Source organism: Tachypleus tridentatus, chromosome 1 (genome assembly GCF_004210375.1).
Source record: "Tachypleus tridentatus isolate NWPU-2018 chromosome 1, ASM421037v1, whole genome shotgun sequence".
NCBI lineage: Eukaryota > Metazoa > Arthropoda > Merostomata > Xiphosura > Limulidae > Tachypleus > Tachypleus tridentatus.
The window spans coordinates 25,128,444-25,149,254 of NC_134825.1; the positions used below are offsets into that span (position 1 = coordinate 25,128,444).

Sequence of the window (20,811 nt, forward strand, 5' to 3'; positions counted from 1 at the left end):
CAACACATACTATCCAGGAACAAAGTTTGTGTTACATAGTGTAATCAGAGAACAATTAATTTTGTGTCAAGTCTTGAACACTTTGACCTTGTGAGGCCTGCGTGTACTTCTTGTTGCTATCTTTTCTAACATGAATTTCATTGGCGAATTTAAACGTTGATTCTGATTGGTTCTAATTACTGGACGGCTGGTCTCATAATCCTTACTTAATGGTATAAAAAGACCCGGCTATCACCGTAACAAATAGTGACGAATTGTACAGAATAGTTGTGCTGAAAGTCATATAGAGAAGTCATACTTCCCTGTATAAAGTTTAAAGTGTTTAATTTGTCTTATTGCAAACGTGATTGTTTTGTTTCGTTTTTCAGTGACCATAATTATTTTGTTAGTTTATTCATTAGTTTATTGTTTACATTCTGAACACAATGTTCGGACCAGTAACGATCGTCCTTTTCATAATACTGTTCACAATATGGATACTGTAAGTAGATTTTTCTATATTATAGAGATATGAAAGACATTTTTTTCAACATGAAACATCTTTTCTGTGCAGGCTACTGGTTTCACTTGTTGTGAACATTTTCCTTTTTAATAAAATACGTAAAAGTAGGTTTGTTTTCAGTTTTGCCCAAAGCTACACAAGGGCTCTCTGCGCTAGCCGTTCCTAAGTTAGCAGTGTAAGACTAGAGGGAAGGCAGGTAGATATCACTACCCACCGATAATTCTTGGGCTACACTTTTACCAACAAATAGTGGGATTGACCGTCACATTATAACGCCTACACGGCTGAAATGGCGAGCATGTTTGGTGTGACGTGGATTCAAACGCGAGACCCTCAGATTACGAGTCGAACGCCCTAATCCACCTGGCCATGTCAGCATTAAAGTATGTATACTTCATTCAAAGCTAGCTCTTCAACTCTATTGTCAGACAGTACTGATATGTGTGTGGAATCTTTCTAAAGGTATAGCTATATCAACAAGTTGCTGTTTGTTGATGAGATATTTTTGTGTGTGTTTTTTTTACGTGTGTTTTCTGTCAGTAAAGCCAATTCGGGCTATTTGCTGAGCTCACCGAGGGGAAACGAATCCCTGATTTTAGCGTTGAAATACGAAAACATACTGCTGTAATAGTGGGGGGCAATGAGATTTTTCTAAAAACAAACTCTATCATTAACATTTTATTTAGCAGCTTATAACATATTATAAAATAAAGGGAAATTTAGTTTTCTCATGTTGTTTTATGTTAATTTCAACATCTATTAGAAAATAGTAAAACTTTCTGATGGATTACATAAAATTAGTTTCAATATGTATTACAGAAAGTCAAATTAACCCTTCGTGGATAGTTTGAAATTACTTTCAATGTGTGATATAAAGAAGCAAACTAACGTGTAATACTCATATAAAACATATAATAATATTTGTGTCCGAGTTGCTACAAAGAAAACAGGTGAAAACTAAGTGTTATGCTAACCTCCATATCCGTGTACAGCAACAACATTATTTTCGGTGCTAAAGCAATACGACACAGTTGATCACACGATACTTAATTTTCACTGACGACAACATTTAAAATATATTTGTCATTTCCACACCCTTGCACGTGTACTGAGTGCAGAACTATTGTACATAAATATTTGGATTGAGGACATACTTATATTACAAAACCAATGTATTGAATTAAATTATTTTTGTAAAAGAATACGTTATCACACTCTATACAAACTGAACTAAAAGGACTAGATACAGATTATAATATCAAATAAGGATGGTTTTATTTTCAAACAAACATTCTATACTATAGCGACGATCTCTCACTACTAAACTGTTGAGTTAATAAAGGTATTCATCTCTCGAGATATTATTATAACAGACGTACATATATATCCTTCGGAAAACAAAAATGTTTGAAAGTTTCCATATCATATTAACGTTTCGTAACTTTAGTGAGATAGTTGTTTCACCCCTAAATTTTGAATATTATTTGTTAAGATAACCATCATTCTGTTTTCCCTAGTCCAGAGGGAATTCAGACATCAGCGTAAAAAAACTGTCATTATAAGGGTTCAAAGTTTGCACTCTTTTATCAACATTAAAAATGGAAGATGGATGTTGTTAACTTGTGAATGCATACTTTGAATGAAGTATGTTGTTAACGTATGAATGTATACTTTGGTTCAATGATGCTGTTAACTTCTAGATGTGTAATTTGGTTGAAGAATGTTGTTAACTCTAACTTTTAATTTCTAAACTTTAGAAGAAGGAGAAAACATTTCAACAGTTTTGCAAAGCTAGGAATTCCAGGACCAAAACCGAATTTATTGTTTCGTAACATGTGTGAAATATACTGGAAGGTATGAATTTATATTATTTACTCAAAATATAATTCAATTGTTTAAACTGGTAATTTTATCTTTCTCTTTGAAAATATTACAGTCTTGTAGTTCTCTTCGTCTCTGGATATGTGTGTTAATGATTTTTGTTTAAATGTTTAGTGAAATAATCTATGCAAGAGGATTCTGAGCAAAAAAATCATAATTTGTTGTAGTAACAAGTGTAACATAAATGTGTTCTGATGTGTTTGTGTGGTTTAAACGCCTAAATCAGGCAAATTGACAATAAATTAACCGCAATAATAAGAAAAGTAACCATTGATATTTTATATCTATAAATACAGGGAACCCTTTCTTGTCTTCAAAGTTGGATAGATCAACATTGAAAGGTTTTTTATGTAAGTGATATATAATTATTATATACTTATACGAAAGAATTTTGTATTTATATCGTATATACATGTTTACGTCATCTAACCTCGATGTAAAACAAAGTTTTTGAATATATACGAGATATCTTATCAATACTTTGAAAAACTAAAATGTTGACTGAGTTTTAATAATTAGCATTGACGAAACTACCCCTAAATTGCTTAACACAGAATGTTTTCACCACCTATCTTCATAAAGTAGCAAAGTAAAAATGAGTTTAGAAACATAGAATTCAATCTCTATTCACACTTTTCAACGTTGTATAAAACTATTGTTTTATAAATTAATATTTATTAAACTTTAGCAAGTTATGCTCATTAACATTCAGTTGAACTGATCAGGTCGCTAGTCTTTATTAATTAATAATTAATTAAATCATTCATTACTCATATAATTAGTTAAACTATTCAGGTCAGTATGTTATCATGTGTTTTCGTTAAGTTATTCTGAGTTAAATTCCTTGAACAAAAATAAACCAATAAGAGTGGTGCCATTAACTAACCGTTTTATTCAAATTAATGAGTACATAAATTATTGTTAAATAAGCACAAAGCTAACTATTCAGCTACTAATTTCGGTCATTGAAAGTTTAAGGAATCTCTGTACTAGCCAAAGCAACTGTCGGGACAATTTTTATATAAAGCTCTTTAACCACATTAACTCTGTTTTGTTTTTTTAAAATAATCAGTTGTTTGACACTGGAATAAATAAATTAATTTTTTTTGTTAAACTAGTTAATATTCTTAATAATACTTAAAAGCAGCATATTATATGCGGAACGTTTCACTTTGTTTACATAGCATTATTAGGTATAGAAACTACAATCTGGAAATTAGCTACTTAGAAGCCAATGGAAAGTAGCAGATATTTGATTGATTCGTAAAGCAACTGAATCTATGAATATAAAATTGCGACGATTACCTGAGTTTACCCAACTAGTATTGTAAGAAATAGTCCCACACTATAGATAATCCAACTATACGCCATTGCTATCAAAATATTTCAACTTGAAACATGATTTTAATTATATTTTGTATCAATAATGATACTTAGGGTCATTCTTTAATACTTAGTAGCAAATAAGCTAACACTAAATATTGAAATTCAAAGAGATGACACTTCAGCTTCATCTGTTGGTAAAAAGAAAACGTAAACTAATTATCGGTTATATTGTTTTTCTTTCTGATACGCTTATTACAGTTGTACATATCTGATATTAACAAATTGATACAGGACAGTTATTTGGAAAAGAAATAATGATATATTCTCATCAACTTTCATGTCTTAATTCTAACATATATATGTGTGAATAGGATGCGGTGTAAGACAACACAGTTTCCCTAGTTTGACTTCAAGCAACTACGCCTGAAACAAAGGTGTTATCTTATAAAGAACAAGCTACAGTTTTCATGTTGATTTCCGTATTCCAGCTACTTCTTTGGAATGAGACTAGTTTTAGTGGTGATGGATCTCGACTTGTTAAAAGAAATTCAGATTAAGAATTTCATGGATTTTGCAGATCGACCAGTAAGGATTGTTTCTATCCATGTTCCTTTCGTTAAATGTTTATTAAAATGTAAATTTAATTATTGTTATATCGTGTTTGAACTCCTTTACTCAAAGTTTCTCTTTCAATCGAAACCTGGCATGGTTTCATAAAATATTACTATAACATAAGAAGTTTTGACAAACCAAGTTTAAAACAACGCCAAATTTATTACAAAATATAATTTTTATTGTTTTTCCCTGTAAAATCTTTTACCAAATTGTGATAAATTATATTAAGAAATGATGAGGAAATTTATTTGAGTAACAGTTTGTATACATATTATTTCTTACAGCTCGTGTTGTTAAATATTCTAGTATTTGTGATACTGGTTGTATGTGGTGATATGTAAAGAATCAACAGTGTATTCAGTAGTGAAATAACTGAAAATTGTGGTTTTCTTCAAGGTGTTACTTTTGCATCGTGTTTTATCACTGGGTTTTTAGAGTCTTTTTGAATTAGATCCACCAAAAAAACCCGAAGAACCAATTAACGACTTCCTAATTTTCCTGCGTGGAACTCGCTGGAAGAGAGTTAGAAGTGTAATTACCCCTTCCTTCACTACCCTGAAACTTAAAACAGTAAGTATTAAAAACTTTATTCAACTCGTGAATATCCGCATGATGTTTTCTTTAGAACAACTATAAAATACAGTTATTTTTTTAAGAAGTTCGTGTGTCCTTAGCTCAAATGCATATTTACATCCAGACAAAGACTTGACAAACACCACTTGTAACAGCTTATTAAACACGTGTTAACTATCCTTCACAGTTCACAATTAGAAAGTTCATTCACACAACATGCAATCAAATTTCACCCTTTTATAAAATAAAAGGGTTGCTTAACATTAAAATAACCTCATTCATTTTCCTTAAGGCTATTCATTGCTCCACAATATCTTCTCGGGTGGCGGGTGGTGATGAAAAGCTGCCTTCCCTCTAGTCGTACATTGTTAAATTAGGGACGGCTAGCGCAGGTAGCACTCGATTAGTTTTCGCGAAATCCAAAAACAAACAAAACAGTCAGGTAAACTGTGTTTTCATTGGCAGTGAACGGTGTTTTCTTGTTGCCTTTCTTGTAATCTATCATTTTAGCGAATCACTCGAGTAGCTTTGCGTATACTTTATTAACAATCATACAAACGAATATACCACGTTAACTACTATAAATGGAGGAATTAATGTAAAGCAGTACTAATTATTTTTTAATAAAACAAAGATAATGTTTATACATGGAAAATTATTTATATATTGTTCTTATTTTGAATATATATACCAAACACGTAAACAACGAATTAAAACATAATTTGAAAACACTTCAGCTTCACACATGGTTCTGATACATCCCGTTCCACCACAACTTTATTTCGAGTGTTGTTTTCATGAGATTTTCTGATATGCTTATTTTAATTCGTTTCAATATAAATAACTTAAACGTTAGAATACTGATCTTTGTCCGAAAACGTTTTAAGTATCTGCGAATCATAAGTTAATGACAAAGAAAAACTTTAGGCTAAGAAAATAGATTATGATATAAAAGAAAATACTATAGTTTCTTATATGTGTAATGCCTAAACTACTAGAGTGTTGCTATCGGTAACAATGGATTGTTTTTTATTGTTCTTATATAGAAACGACGGAATGATCTCCTCCAGTTAATGATGGACTCTCAGAACATCAGTGTCAACGTTACGAAGGTTACAGGGAGTCAACTAACCGCTGGAGAAGAAACACACAAATCAAATCCTGACGAAAGTACACATGTTAACGACCAGTTTAATGTTATTTATTATAACCCGTTATAACACCATGATCATCTTCCTTTCCATGTAACTGTGATCCAGGTTTTAGCAACTAATAAATAGGAACTTGAAACATTATCACAAACAACAATTATGTCCATGAAACCGTAAAAACTTCTAACTGTAATACTTCAGGTAATGTTGTGACCAGTAAAATTAATGTTTACTCAGGTTAGGACAAGAACATACTCCTGATACGTGTTATATGTACTTTGATTTGCAGATATAAGTAAAATTATATTCATTAATAACATAATTTCATAAAAGTATTATATTCATTTGAATACCTATTATACATTTCTTGTATCATTATAGTTTCCAAGAGTGGACTATCTGACAATGAAGTGTTGTACAACTCTATGTTGGCTTTAGTAGCAGGGTAACTGTAGTTCTTTTATTGGTCATTTTATCATTAATTACAATATATTGCTGGTTGTAATGGCATATTAATTGCGATTAGTTTAACAGTTCCGTCATCACAAATAATCTAGTATATTAACTTGTAATATATATATTATCATTAACTAAGTTACTTCAACAGTTAGAAATACTCAGAAGTAATAATATTACCCTTAATATATTACTATTATAATTTTAACTTTAGGGCATAACAAAGTTCATATTCCTTTTGAACTTCAATTTTTTCTTCTCTTTCTTGTTTATGTATAACTCATTTCATATTGAAGTCAACCCTGTGTCTCTGCAGTAAGTTTATTTAATCGAGTTTAGATGCTGATGCTGGGCCGAGCACAGGTTATCCATTGTGCATAAGGACAACAAACATATATTTTTCTTTCAGCTATGAAACAACGAGTTCTGCTCTTGGTTACACCGTACACCTACTGGTGCAGCACCCTAAAGTCCAAGAAAAATTAAGACAAGAGGTAGACGAGCTCGTTGAAAAAGTACGTAAATTACAATACAGTTCACCACTTTGGCTTGTTAGTGATATATCATTTTGAAAGTTTCAGCTGTTGAGAACAGTGCTTACCTTAAACAGAGTTCAGAAAATACTTTCACAAAACTTATGAATTTACTCACATAATCTAGAAATCTCGAGTAAAGTATTAACTTTATAAATCTAATAATCATTTTTCTATGAAGGATACATCAAACTTAGATTATTCATTTCGTACGATAAGATCGAATTGATGTGTACTTTGTTTAATAAAATAACGTTCACAGAAATGTAATATATTAGGGAGGACACTTGGACTACTTGTCTGTCCATAAACTCCGTTATCTGGATCAGGTTTTCAGGGAATGTCTCCGGGTTTATCCACCAGTTTACCTGTAAGTTTTGAATATTTTTTACGTAAACATAAAAATCAAAATATTTCTGGTAGCCAACAAATACGAGGGAAATACTATAAAATCAAAAATGTCTTATACCAACGATATGGAAAACAAAGGAAAATAGTAGGAATTTCTAAGCAATTTACTACATTAAATTATATAGAACACATTAAATTATATAGAACTAGAAGATCACTAAGGGTCATAAACTTCGTTAGTTTGACGAAGTAGTTGTGTAGTGAAATGTATTAACAATTTACAGTTTGGGAAAAATAGGGACATAAATGTAGACAATGTGAGTATAAGTCAGGGGGTGGTCAAATGTAGGGTTTATACCAACATAAAAGGAACTAGAAGGTCACTCAGTAAAGTTCATACACGTTACTCTGCATTGATCATGTTCAGCTCTCAAAAAATACGAAAGTATGTCCGTACGTCGTTTCTTATCAACGCACTTGGATCACTTTTGGCAGGAGAATAAGGAATAATATTCTAAACATGTTTCATCAAAATGTGGTCAATTTGACTGAATGATAGAGCAAATAATAACGTAAAACAACAAATAATGTATCGGTTACCATGCTAGAATCTCAGTGGAATTTCGGTGTTTTGTCTGTAAATTACGGTTGTGCTATAATACTTCGTTTATTTTATATTAATAGATTTGTTAATCGTGAGACATATAGAGATATAACATATGGATCCATTAAAATTCCGAAAGAAACAGCTATACAGGTTCCTGTTTACCACCTTCATCATAACCCAGCTCTGTGGCCAGACCATGAAACGTTCGATCCAGAAAGGTAATTACAACATATATATATATATTGTGTTTGCTTTGTTTCTTTTCACCTTGCCTGACCTTGCAGCTACTAATGCACTATATTCTTTTCTTGAAGTTATAGGTAACGCAGTATAATAGTGCAAAATAAAGACAAAATGACTTTCCAATAATGCCAGATATCTAATTGCCAGCCTAATGGCGTTTTTATTGAAAGGTTCAAGATACGAGTGGTGAAATGGCGTTTAATTCAATCACACTATTAAGTGTGTAAGATTATAACTATGACAATCTAGTTAATAGGAGTCCACCACTGGTACAGCAGTAAGTTTACGAATTTACTACGCTAAAATCAGGGGTTCGATGGACTCAGCAAATGGTCCAATGTGGCTTTGCTATAAGAAAAAACGCACACGCGCACACTCGTTAATAAGGTAAAATTACTTGAATAGCAAGTGCTAATTATTCAACCTCATCATTTACATGAGGGCACTTGACAAGTTTATAGAGGATAATTACCACTGTTCTTGTTTCTTCGATATTTCGCTTGATGAAAAATATTTTAGTTTTATATAAAGCTTGCGACTTTCAATCGACTTCTTTTCTTTGTTTCTGTTTATTACTTTATTAAAATAGCAAAATATATGCTTATGTTTATAGAAAAAGCCTTTGGGTTGGAAGGTCCTCTTTTGTGACCATTTTACGGAGAGGTTGTCTTTGTCTTCGGAGCCATTTGCTGTTCTAAACATTCCGTTGTAACAGTTTTCTTCACTTCAGTGTTTAACATTTTCATTTTTATATGTTGTCTGCTTTTGTTTTATCAGTAGCACTCATTCGATAGGGTTAAAATATGTCTTTCAACGAAAAATATAACCATGACAACAGTAAACTGGCGAAAGGTCGAGAAACTGCCATAAACTAGTTTGAACAGCTGACAAAAACTTGGTTCATTCTTTCGTAACTTGTATCTATAGCGATACGAAGGAGAATTAAAATATTGAAAGCATTTTAAAAAATGGTGTTCTAACTTTACTTAAACAGTTGCGAAATGGTCGTTACTTGATTTAATGTTTTTCTAGTAAGTAAAAATATTTTATTCAAAATTCCTGCTTTTTTAATATGTTAAGTTATGCTATTTATTATTTCAAGTGAGAGAAAAATGAAATTATATAGTAATTACGCAATTATTACAGGAAACTTATTTTGGGACATCGCATATCAGTTATGTTTAATATCATTTATAAACTTGTGTAAGACAATCGATTCTGTATTTAGTAAGCTATCGAATATTTTGCTCAAAATAGAAGAAAAATTCTTAAGTTTCTCAAATTTTGCGAACGTAACTTTATATATATATATATATATATATATTTTATACGACAAAAGTGTTATTGTTTTAACAACTTTACCAACACTTTACCCCCAAATTTTAACTTCAGATATATTTCAGATTTTCTGTTGATAATCACGACCACCATCCACTTGCTTGGCAACCATTTGGACATGGACCTAAAAACTGTATTGGGATGAGATTCGCTCAGCTAGAAACCAAGATGGTATATTTAGAACAGTTCAGAAGTACTACTTGATGCCTTGTGAGAAAACAGAAAAGGTAACCATAATAAAATATATATTTATCACGTCCAACCAAAAACACACCTACGTATGTATATGTATATAGAATAATATACTTTTGAAAAAGTGAAGGTTTTTTTTAAATTTTATATAAACTGTATGTGGGTAATCTACATTTTCTTTTTGCTATGCTATATTGACTCTTTTAACAAGTGTCAAATATAGAATCAGACATTAAAAACAACATATTACATTCTGTGTATCTGTAACAGTGTAACTCAAATTTCACTTCAACTTTAGACTTTTCAGACAATAATAATGATGTTTTCAGAAAATGGGTCGGCATGGCCAGGTGAATAAGGCACTCTACTCGTAATATGAGGTTCGTGAGTTCGAATCCCTCTCACACTAACATGCTAGTGGAGACATTATAATGTGACGGTTAATCCCATTATTTGTTGGTAAAAGAGTAGCCCAAGAGATGGCGGTGGGTGGTGATGACTAGCTGCCTTCCCTCTAGTCTTACACCACTAAATTAGGGACGGCGAGCACAGATAGCCCTCAAGTCGCTTTGCGCGAAATTCAAAAAACAAACAAACAATCACATGTACGTAGTATGCTTGTGAATTTTTCTAATCTTTGGTGTTTCTTCGTTTTCTAGCGTATTGGAATTTACGTTCAAATAAATATAAATTTCCTTTTAAAACTTGTAATTGTACACTTTAATGATAATTAATTTTAAGCAACGTGTTCATAGAGATAAATGTCAAGGTGATATATCCTTCTTGGAAAATATTTATTTGGGAACAGGTCAAGTCCTAAGTTAAAATGGTTTTATTTGAATGTTGACATATATAATTTTACTATTTTGATGGTATTAATCGAGTATATACGTTTAATCAAATAAATATATGTTAACTTTGACTTCATTAAATTAAACCTCTCATAATTTACAACTGTTTTTGCGTAATCCACTCATAAACCTTTGATTGCAAATTATCTGAATTCTGCAGTAGAATAACTTTTGTTTTTTAACTTTTCAAGCACAAAATATATAGAGAGAAACTAATTTAAAGTTAAATTACAATTCTTTATAATAATGTTTTTGTTGTTGTTTTTTCTGTCAGAAACTGACCATCAAACTCGGTATGAATATTATGAATCCTGCAAATGGAGTTTTTCTAAAATTTGTTTCAAGAAATTCCCCGAAATGACGTATTAAAACACCAACATAACCTTCTTTAAGCTGGTCCACAACTGGATGTTCAATAAGCAGTGTAAAAATGTTTTAAATAGGATTGAATATTGAGTTTGTGGTACACTTTCACGTATATTTTTGTCAAAGTGCGTATCTCGTTTATCTATTTGAAATACTTCGTACCTTCCAATATTCAATATTCAAATAAGAAATGATGTGTTTTACCTTAATCAATAAAAGTTCTCCAAACTGATATTTTTGAAACTAAATGACTTAGAAAAATAAGACTTAAAACTTTCAGTAGTATTATACTGCAATTATAGCTTTATTATATTACTTCAATAATTCAGAGAATAACAGTTATGAAACGAAAATGCATTTTGGGGTTATATTTTATTAAAACACCAAACACATTGTGGTGTTAGCTGTTTGGGAAGAAATGTGTGAGTAGTTAATGCACTTATTGCCCGGCACGACGCCAGAGGGTGTTACATGAACGTCCATCTTAGATGTTAGGAAAAGAGGTGGAGAAAATGGAATTATAAACCCCACAAAGAATAAAGTCATCAGAAAAAAAATACGTCATAATTCCAGGAAGTATCGTCAGATGGCGTATTGCTGTTAAAGATTGAAGACAGAGAGAGTGTTGATACACGTGTCACCATAGTTCATCGAAGTGGAGCCATACAAAAATGCCACCAGAGATGATGACGATACCCGTCTGAACGTCAGTGCCTGCTCTGTTTCTATGAGTGATCACATGAGTGACCTTTGTACTTCCTAACAAGCAACAATGTTAACGTCAGACAGAGGTTTATGTCAAAGTTTTATAAGTGAATGATAAATATTGTTATTTTAAATAACAGTGAAGTCAAACAGTACATCATTCTTCTGTCATATTTATTTGTTACAAAATGAAAACATACACAGAAGTTAAATTAGAATTTTCCAAGAATATAAAATTGTGTAAAGTAAATTACTAAATATAATATATGATTTATTAAAAAAATAATGTGAAGTTAAACGACAAATATATTATGATCCTTCAGAATACTGTGTGCCCCAAAGTAACAGTATCCTGGGTGACGATAACATCTTCCACATATATAAATACTGTTAAAATTATATAAGTGATATTAATTTCTTCAAGAACAATAAAAAATCATACTTATATGGATGGAATTATGAGAAACGAAAGAAAACACAGGATAGTTAAATAGGCATCCTTTTTATGATAACGATTGTAAAAAAAGTGTGCTTGAGTAAGGAAAGTAGAAGCTGTAATCAGTCTATAGAAACTCTATTAGCTTTTTTAAGACATATGTAATATACAAATAACAATTCGAAACATAAGATAAAAATTTCTCTGCGTTCCTGAAGAATATTATAACACTTGTAAAGCACGTGTAATATAATTGTTTTGTTTTTGTTTTTTGGAATTTCGCACAAAGCTACTCGAGGGCTATCTGTGCTAGCCGTCCCTAATTTAGCAGTGTAAGACTAGAGGGAAGGCAGCTAGTCATCACCACCCACCGCCAACTCTTGGGCTACTCTTTTACCAACGAAAAGACCAACGCGACCCTCGGATTACGAGTCGCACGCCTTACGCGCTTGGCCATGCCAGGCCTGTAATATAATCAAATATATAAATGAAAACAAAAGATCTGCATGCAAACCTACGTGACTGTCAAACTTTGTGAATTGTACTTATATTTTTTTATTTGTAAAGTGAAACAAAAAAATGGATGTCATATCTGATATGGCCATATGGCTGTAGTAAAGCCCAATTAACACAGTCAACTTACTGTATCTTCATTAAACGATTCCCTTTGAACCTTAGTAATGCAATCTACCTAATTGCATCATTCGCCTGTAGTAAGACTACTCAAGTTCTAAAAACTATAAAATTATAAAATAACATGTATCATTTACATTATTTTATCAAGAACAATAGAAGACATTTACGAACGGCATAAAGACAAAATAGTGAGAGATAAAATAATCTTTAGGGAGAAAATGGACTTGGGTCATATTAGTTATCCCATCCTAAACTAAAACTGAAAATATTAAATTCAGCTATTGCTATTTATATATCTATCAAGTTTTCTTTTGAACTCACCCAAATTTACCATTTTCACAAGATTCAAAGACAACCCATTCCATAGGCGAACCAGTCTATTTGAAAAATATGCGTCTACATATGCAGTAACATTTTGAAAACATATCAGAGATTTGTAAGGAAATATTTTTCCTTATTGAAAATATTTTGGCTGTCTGATGAAACTGTAAACTTTATTCAATGAATTTGAAAATACTTTTTTTATTAGACTTTTGAAAACTTTTCCCACAACTGTCGCAAGACTAATAATACTATAATTCATGGAACACCTTTGTGAAGACAGAACCGACATTAGCTAATTTTCAATCTGTTGGTACTTGTCCACTATTCAATGACTGACCAAAAATTTGGCAAGTGGTTCACATGTATAATCCTTGATCACCTTTCAAACCCGCGGAGAAATATTACCTCGCCGAGAAGTCCAGACATTCTTTAAACTCTCAAAGTTTCTTGTAGTAAGCTCAACATTTTTGCAACTGTCTTATTCAACTTCGTTTTCATTCATCAGTTTTTCAATATGAGGAATCCTGCTTAAGTCTTCATTAATAAAAGCTGGAATTAAATAACCGAGCCATTTCATAACCATCAGATAAAAGCCTTCTTTTATCGCCCCTCAAAGGTTCTATCCCCTGTATTTATTCTTGATATAATTTAAAAAAAAAAATTCATATTATGTCTTATGTTATCAGGCAAATAATTTCATACATCATTTTAGGTGTTCTAATTTCCTGTTTCGCCAACTTATATGATTTTCTGTTATTCGAAATCGTCTATAATACCAGTTAACTTGCCCTGCAGTGGCTCAGTAGTGTGTCTGCGGACTTACAACGCTAAAAAGCGGATTTCGATACCCGTGGTGGGCAGAGCTCAGATAGCTCATTGTACATCTTTGTGCGTAATTGAAAACAACAACAACCAGTTACCTTAAATTACTCATGCATGTAACATTTTTTTAATTTTATTTCTTACACCATTTGTATGTTTTTTTTATTTGCAGCTACCGTTTTTTAAAATATATTTCTGTTGAATATTAAAAAATGTTTGTATGGAATATATTTCTGTTAAATATTTAAAAAAATGTTTGTATGGAATATATTTCTGTTAAATATTTAAAAAATGTTTCTTTAAAAATTCACATTTGTTCGCTGTCTTCAGTTAAGTCAGCTGACTTAAGAATTACAACTGATAATTCTTGTTGCATCACTCCAACATTTATTTATTTTTTTTAAATTTGGGACAAAAATATCTTTAATCCTGATTTCCGTATGCAGAGAAACAGGAAATCCAATACAGGAATGTACCTTGGTGTTACCCCAATTTTTACGTTCTCAAACCATGTATTAAAAGTTACCAATAAATCTAAAATATGATTATTTCTAGTTCGTCTTTTGAACAATTTTACGGAGAAATCCACCTTGAACAGTTCTTAGAAAACTTTCTTCCTCATGGTTTGACTCTAGCATTTCCCAGTGGACATGTTTGAAATTAAAATCACCCATAATTACGTCTTCATTCACAGGTGAAATCTAGATCTCACTGAAAAGTTTCTCAATAATTTCATCAGGTTCTGTAAGAAATTTCTGCTAAGTGATTTTGCCCTTAATATCCACTGATAGAAATTCGCTCTCTCGACTGCTCAGTTCCTATTAAGTAACTTATAACGATGCATTTCAAAGAAATTCCTGTCATCAAAATAATTTATGTTTAGTTATTCCTGTAATATCAAAATCTTTTATTTTTACCAGTGTTCTAAAGTCATTCATTTTTTCTTATAATTCTAGCATTACAATAGCAACACTTAAGTCTATTCTTATAACTATTTTTATTCTGATTTTTGTTCTTAATGGATAGTTTGTATTTAAGCAGAAAAGTATATTTGCAAAAATTTGGCTTACAATTGAGTTAATAATCTTTGCAAACATAGTCTGCTTAACGATAAACCATCCGTTCAAAATGTCATACTTGATTAATAGACCAGGCATTACCAAACGTGTTAAAGCGTTCGACTCGTAATCCGAGGGTCGCGGGCTCGAATCCGGGTCGCGCCAAACATGCTCGCCCTTTTCGCCGTAAGGGCGTTATAATGTGACCGTCAATCCCACTATTCATTGGTAAAAAAGTAGCCCAAGAATTGGCGGTGGGTGGTGATGACTAGCTGCCTTCCCTCTAGTCTTACACTGGTAAATTAGAGACAGCTAGCACAAATAATCCTCGAGTAGCTTTGTGCGAAATGATAAAAAACAAACACGATGCTGAGTCAAGAATATGTCAGTCAGTACTTAATTAAGTTCAGGGAAAATTCATGACATCTCCAGCTGGAAACAATATCATTAAAAAATGTCTGAAAGTTAATCTTGCGTTCCTAAAGACTGAATTAGTCTGAAAATCTTCCAGAATCGTAACGTTGAAAATGGAAATGTCCTGTTTACAAATTCAATATAAAAGTTGATTTTATCAGACGAATGAAAGTGTTACTTGGATCAGTACTATTTCTACGGATAATCATTATCTTTTTTGAACATCTCATCTCAAACTACCTTCCCTCTAGTCTTACACTGCTAAATCAGGGACAGCTAGCGCAGATAGCCATTGAGTAGGTACGAGCGGAAATCAAAAACAGGAAACATGCTTTTTTGTCACATCTTATTATCATTTATCACAATAAATGTTGATATTTTCATCTTCTATAATTACAGATATTTCATTTTTCTTGTCTTGTTTGTCATTAGTATGGCCTCATTAGTGTTACATTTTATCTTAAGATGTTTAACAATTATCTTAAGAAGAACATTGAATTTTGGGAAGTAGTTCACAAAATGGCTATTGACATTATAATTGAAGTGGAAAAGTTGTCCAACAATGACAGTCTACGATTCGAGGAACTGTTTGTGGTTCAAGGTACTTTGATTGAGTTACTGAAGATTGTTAAGAAGATGGGGAGTGTTGATTGTAGCTATAAGACTAGCGGATACAAATATAAACTTACAAAAGAGCTGGAGTAATCTTCAGCTGAGACAGGTTTGTTTCTATAAGATAAAGGTTAGTTTTTGGATTGGGTTACCTTCAGATATGGTGGAAGTAGTAAATGTAAGTGAGTTTAAACAATAGTTTTCAGATTTTATTATGGCTTTGAATGTAACCTGCAATAAGCTCATGGGATGTTGATGAAAAGGAGTCTCCCTTTTAAAAGAAGAAATCTGATTTTTTAACTAAAAGCTAAATAGCAAGGTATTGACCATAACTAGATGACAGCATGTTAAGTGACAGAGAATTTTATCAGAATAAAGAAAAAAAAGGAAGAGACCTATAGAAGCTTTACAAAAAATAAACAAGGTGTATAACATTATTGTTGGACAAATCTATAATACAAAATACTAAACAATTAAATCATTTTTATATAAATTGAACTTAAACATTTATGTCTTAATATGTAATACTGACTGTGGACTAAGAAACTTGTGAATATTTTATTTGATATTTTGAGATGAACAAGGGAATTATAACCTTATTTGTTGCTTTATCTGTCTGGTGTCCATTTCTGTGCAGTTTAAACACTAAAAATGCCAACATTATTATATTGTGGAGTTTGAATAACAGATAAAATTATGTGACTACATTCTCATAAATACGAACAGCAAATTCATAGTTATAAGGAAAACGCTGATTGATCTTTAACATTTAAGAAGATTTTACAGGAAGATATCAGGATAATGGTGGTTTTGTTACATATCAGAATTATGAACACTGAATTTATTGCTTATGAATATGCATGAACTTTTAGGTTTTGTGACGAACAGACATTTGATCATTATGAATAGTTTTCAATGTAAAAAATTGACAGGAGAAGTAATTTTTATAACATTTGTGAAATCTGTTAGACACTCTGATCGACACTTACATTTTCTTATATGTTACCAACAAGTGGAATGTTTCCTCTAATACAGTGATTTTTTTGCTGTTAACTTGAGTCCTAGGAGTATTTTGTTTGACAAGTATATGATTGGTAAATAAATATATTTGTAATATTTATTTACTTTGGTTTTCATATTTTTACACCAGATGTGATTTAACTTACATTTGATGTGTCAAAGAAAAGTGCTTTACCATAACATTCTTAACTATGCTACATGGGGTTGTTGTTAGTGGCATACTAGTCGTACATATTTTTGTAAAAAACCGATAAGAAGGAGATGAGATGTTTAAAAAAGCTAATTATTATCCATAGAAATAGTACTGATCAAAGTTACAGTTTATTCGTCTGATAAAATCAACTTTTATATTGAATTTGTAAACAGGACATTTCCATTTTCAACCTTACAATTCTGGAAGATCTTCAGTCTAATTCAGTCTTTAGGTACACAATATTAACATTCAGACATTTATATGACATTGTTTCCAGCTGGAGATGTTATGAATTTTCCCTGAACTTAATTAAGTACTGACTGACATATTGTTAACTCTGCATCGTGTTTGTTTGTTTATTTTTTGAATTCCGTACAAAGCTACTCAAGGATTATTTGTGCTAGCCGTCTCTAATTTAACAGTGTAAGACTAGAGGGAAGGCAGCTAGTCATCACCACCCTCCGCCAACTCTTGGGCTACTCTTTTACCAACGAATTGTGGGAATGAATGTCACATTATAACGCCCTTATGGCGGAAAGAGCGAGCATGTTTGGCGCGACGAGGATGCAAACTCGCACCCTCAGATTACGAGTCGCTCGTCTGGTCATGCCGGGCCCCAACATCGTGTTATTCCTTGAATCAACGAGTTATAGTTAAATATGAAAGTCATTGTTCTCTTACCAATCATACTTGATGTATCAGTGCTATGATCGTTTTAAGAGTCCTGTATCTAATGTGGTATATATAATACTCATTGGACTTTCCTTTATACTGGTATTTTCTAAAAGATTATTGTTCAGTGACAGGGAACAATAAAACTAAATTGTAGATGCTGCCTTCTACACAGTAATAATTTATATTAAAAGACAAATATTCATTTTCTTATGTATATTTATTTTGTCTGCGTTATTTAACGGTTCATTATTCAGATAATAACGAACATTTTATATGTATTTTACTTTTTTCTTTCTATACAGCTGACGGGGATTCAAATGTGCGACCCTCAGATTACGAGTCAAACGCCTTAAACCACCTGGCCATACAGGCACTAAGTAGGTACACTTCATACAAAGCTAGCTCTAAAACTTTACTTCCGAACAGTACTGATTTGTGTGTGGAGTCTTTCTAAAACTACAGCCATATCAACAAGTTGCTGTTTTTTAATGAGATATTTCTAAAAACAAACTACACCATTAACATTTTGTTTAGCAGCTTATAATATATTATAAAATAAAGGGAAATCGGGGTTTCTAATGTTGTTCTATGTTAATCTCAACATTTATTACGAAATAGTAAAAGTTTCTGATGGATTACATAAAATTAGTTTTAATATGTATTACAGAAAGTCAAAATAACCATTCATGAAATTAGCTTGAATGTGTAATATAAAGAAGCAAACTAACGTGAATACTCATACAACACATATAATAATATTTATGTCCGAGTTGCTATACAGAAAACAGGTGAAAAGTAAGTGTTATGCTGTCCTCCATATCCGTGTACAGCTACAACATTATTTTCGATACTAAAGGAATACGACACAGTTGATCACATAAGACTTTGTTTTCACTAACGACAACAGTTACAATACATTTGGCAATTTCACATGAATATCTGTATTTGTCATTTCCACGTCCTTGCACGTGTACTGAGTTCAGAACTATTATTCATAAATATTTGGATTGAGGACATACTTATGTTACAAAACTAATACATTGAATTAAATTATTTTTGTAAAAGAATACGCTATCACACTCTATACAAACTGAACTAAAAGGACTAGGTACAGAGTATAATATAAAATAAGGATGGTTTTATTTTGAAATAAACATTCTTTAATATAGCGACGGTCTCTCACTACTAGACTGTTGAGTTAATAAAGGTATTCATCTCTCGAGATATTATTATAACAGACGTACATGTATATTTTTCAGAAAAATATTTTTGAAAGTCTTTATATCATATTAACATTTCGTAACCTTAGTGTGAAAGTTGTTTCCCCCCAAAGTTTTGAATATTAGTTGTTAATATAACCATCATTTTGTTTTCACTGGTCTAGAAGTAGTTCAGACATCGGCTTAACAAACTGTCATTATAAGGGTTCAAAGTTTAACCTTTCTTAATGACATCAAAAAATGGTTGAAGGATGTTTTTAAATTATTAATGCATACTTTGGTTGAAGTATGTTGTTAACTTATGAATGTATATTTTGGTTGAAGGATGTTGTTAACTTATGAATGTGTACTTTGGTTGAAGAATGTTGTTAACTCTAACTTTTTATTTTCCAACCATCAGAAGAAGGAGAAAACATTTCAACAGTTTTATAAAGCTAGGAATTCCAGGACCAAAACATAATTTGTTGTTTAGTAACATGTGGGAACTATACTGGAAGGTATGATTTTATATTCTTTACTCAAAATATAATTCAGTTGTTTAAACTGGTACTTTTATCTTTCACTTCGAAAATATTACAGTCTTGTAGTTCTCTTCGTCTCTGGACATGTGTATAATGATATTTGTTTAAATGTTTAGAGAAATAAACTATACAAGAGGATTCTGAGCAAAAAATTCATAATTTGTTGTAGTAACAAGTGTAACATAAATGTTTTCTTATGTGTTTGTGTGGTTTAAACGCCTAAATTAGCAAATTGACAATAAATTAACCGCAATAGTATGAAAAGTAACCATTGATATCTTATATCTATAAATACAGGGACCTCTTTCTTGTGTTCAAAATTGGATTGATCAGTATGGAAAGGTTTTTATGTAAGTGATACAAAATTATTATATATTTATACAAATAAGTTTGTATTTATATCGTATATACTTGTTTACGTCAAATAACTTCGAAGTAAAACAAAGTTTCTGAATATATACGAAATATCTTATCAATACTTTGTAAAACTAAAATGTTCACTGAGTTTTAATAATTAGCATTGACGAAATTACCACTAAATTGCTTAACACACAATATTTTCACTACCTATCTTCATAAACTAGTAAGGTAAAAATGAGTTTCTTAACCTGGAATTCAATGTATTCACACTTTTTAACGTTGTATAAAACTATTGTCAGTGAGTGTTTCATTAATTACTATTATAACTTAGAATATTTTCACTACATTATTTTTTCTGCCTTCTCAACGCTTGGTAAATTGAAAAGTTCTTTTGAGTTTTATTAAGTAATATTAATTAAACTTTAGCAAGTTATGCTCATTAACATTCAGTTAAACAGATCAGGTCGCTAGTCTTTATTAATTAATAATTATTTAAATCATTCATTACTCATATATTTACTTAAACTATTCAGGTCAGTATGTTATCATGTGATTTCGTTAAGTTATCTCTGAGTTAAATTCCGAGAACACTAATAAAGGAATTAGAGTGGTGCCATAAACTAACCGTTTTATTCAAATTAATGAGTACATAAATTATTGTTAAATAAGCACCCAGCTAAATTATTCAGCTACTAATTTCGGTCATTGAAAGTTTAGTGAATCTCTGTACTAACCCTAGCCACTGACGTGACATTTTTTTATATTACGCTGTTTTAACTACAGTAACTCTGTTTCTTTTTAAATAATCAGTTATTTGACACTGGAATAAA

General features: G+C 31.3%; 2 protein-coding genes across 3 annotated transcripts in view; both read left to right on the forward strand.

The window, feature by feature from the left end:
- The first annotated feature begins 258 nt into the window (after positions 1-258).
- The window catches only part of LOC143232262 (cytochrome P450 3A27-like), a 47,863-nt gene continuing 27,310 nt past the window's right edge, over positions 259-20,811 (forward strand). Inside the window, exon 1 of the mRNA XM_076467445.1 lies at positions 259-481. Within this exon, the coding sequence (XP_076323560.1) occupies positions 426-481 (56 nt within the window). The 5' untranslated portion in view covers positions 259-425. The remainder of the gene's footprint in view (positions 482-20,811) is intronic.
- On the forward strand, positions 4,301-19,598 carry LOC143244640 (cytochrome P450 3A11-like). 2 transcript variants are annotated; one of them, XR_013025266.1, is made up of 9 exons: positions 4,301-4,894; positions 5,944-6,067; positions 6,430-6,493; positions 6,914-7,019; positions 7,316-7,407; positions 8,073-8,213; positions 9,642-9,803; positions 18,183-18,257; positions 19,501-19,598. XR_013025266.1 is itself a non-coding variant. In XM_076489688.1 (8 exons), the coding sequence occupies exons 2-7, from the start codon at positions 5,971-5,973 to the stop codon at positions 9,778-9,780; spliced, it is 639 nt and encodes a 212-aa protein (XP_076345803.1). In that variant the 5' UTR covers positions 4,301-4,894; positions 5,944-5,970; the 3' UTR covers positions 9,781-9,803; positions 10,894-14,078. The 2 variants fall into 2 exon arrangements, 1 of the variants encoding a protein (XP_076345803.1); XM_076489688.1 differs by lacking the exons at positions 18,183-18,257; positions 19,501-19,598 and adding an exon at positions 10,894-14,078.

Excerpts from the sequence above, each read along its gene's own strand:
- LOC143244640 (XM_076489688.1), top strand. The coding sequence starts at position 5,971 with ATGATGGACTCTCAGAACATCAGTGTCAACGTTACGAAGGTTACAGGG. Across the intron at positions 7,020-7,315 it reads TAGACGAGCTCGTTGAAAAA|GGAGGACACTTGGACTACTT; the intron begins GTACGTAAATTA and ends GTAATATATTAG. Across the intron at positions 8,214-9,641 it reads GAAACGTTCGATCCAGAAAG|ATTTTCTGTTGATAATCACG; the intron begins GTAATTACAACA and ends GATATATTTCAG.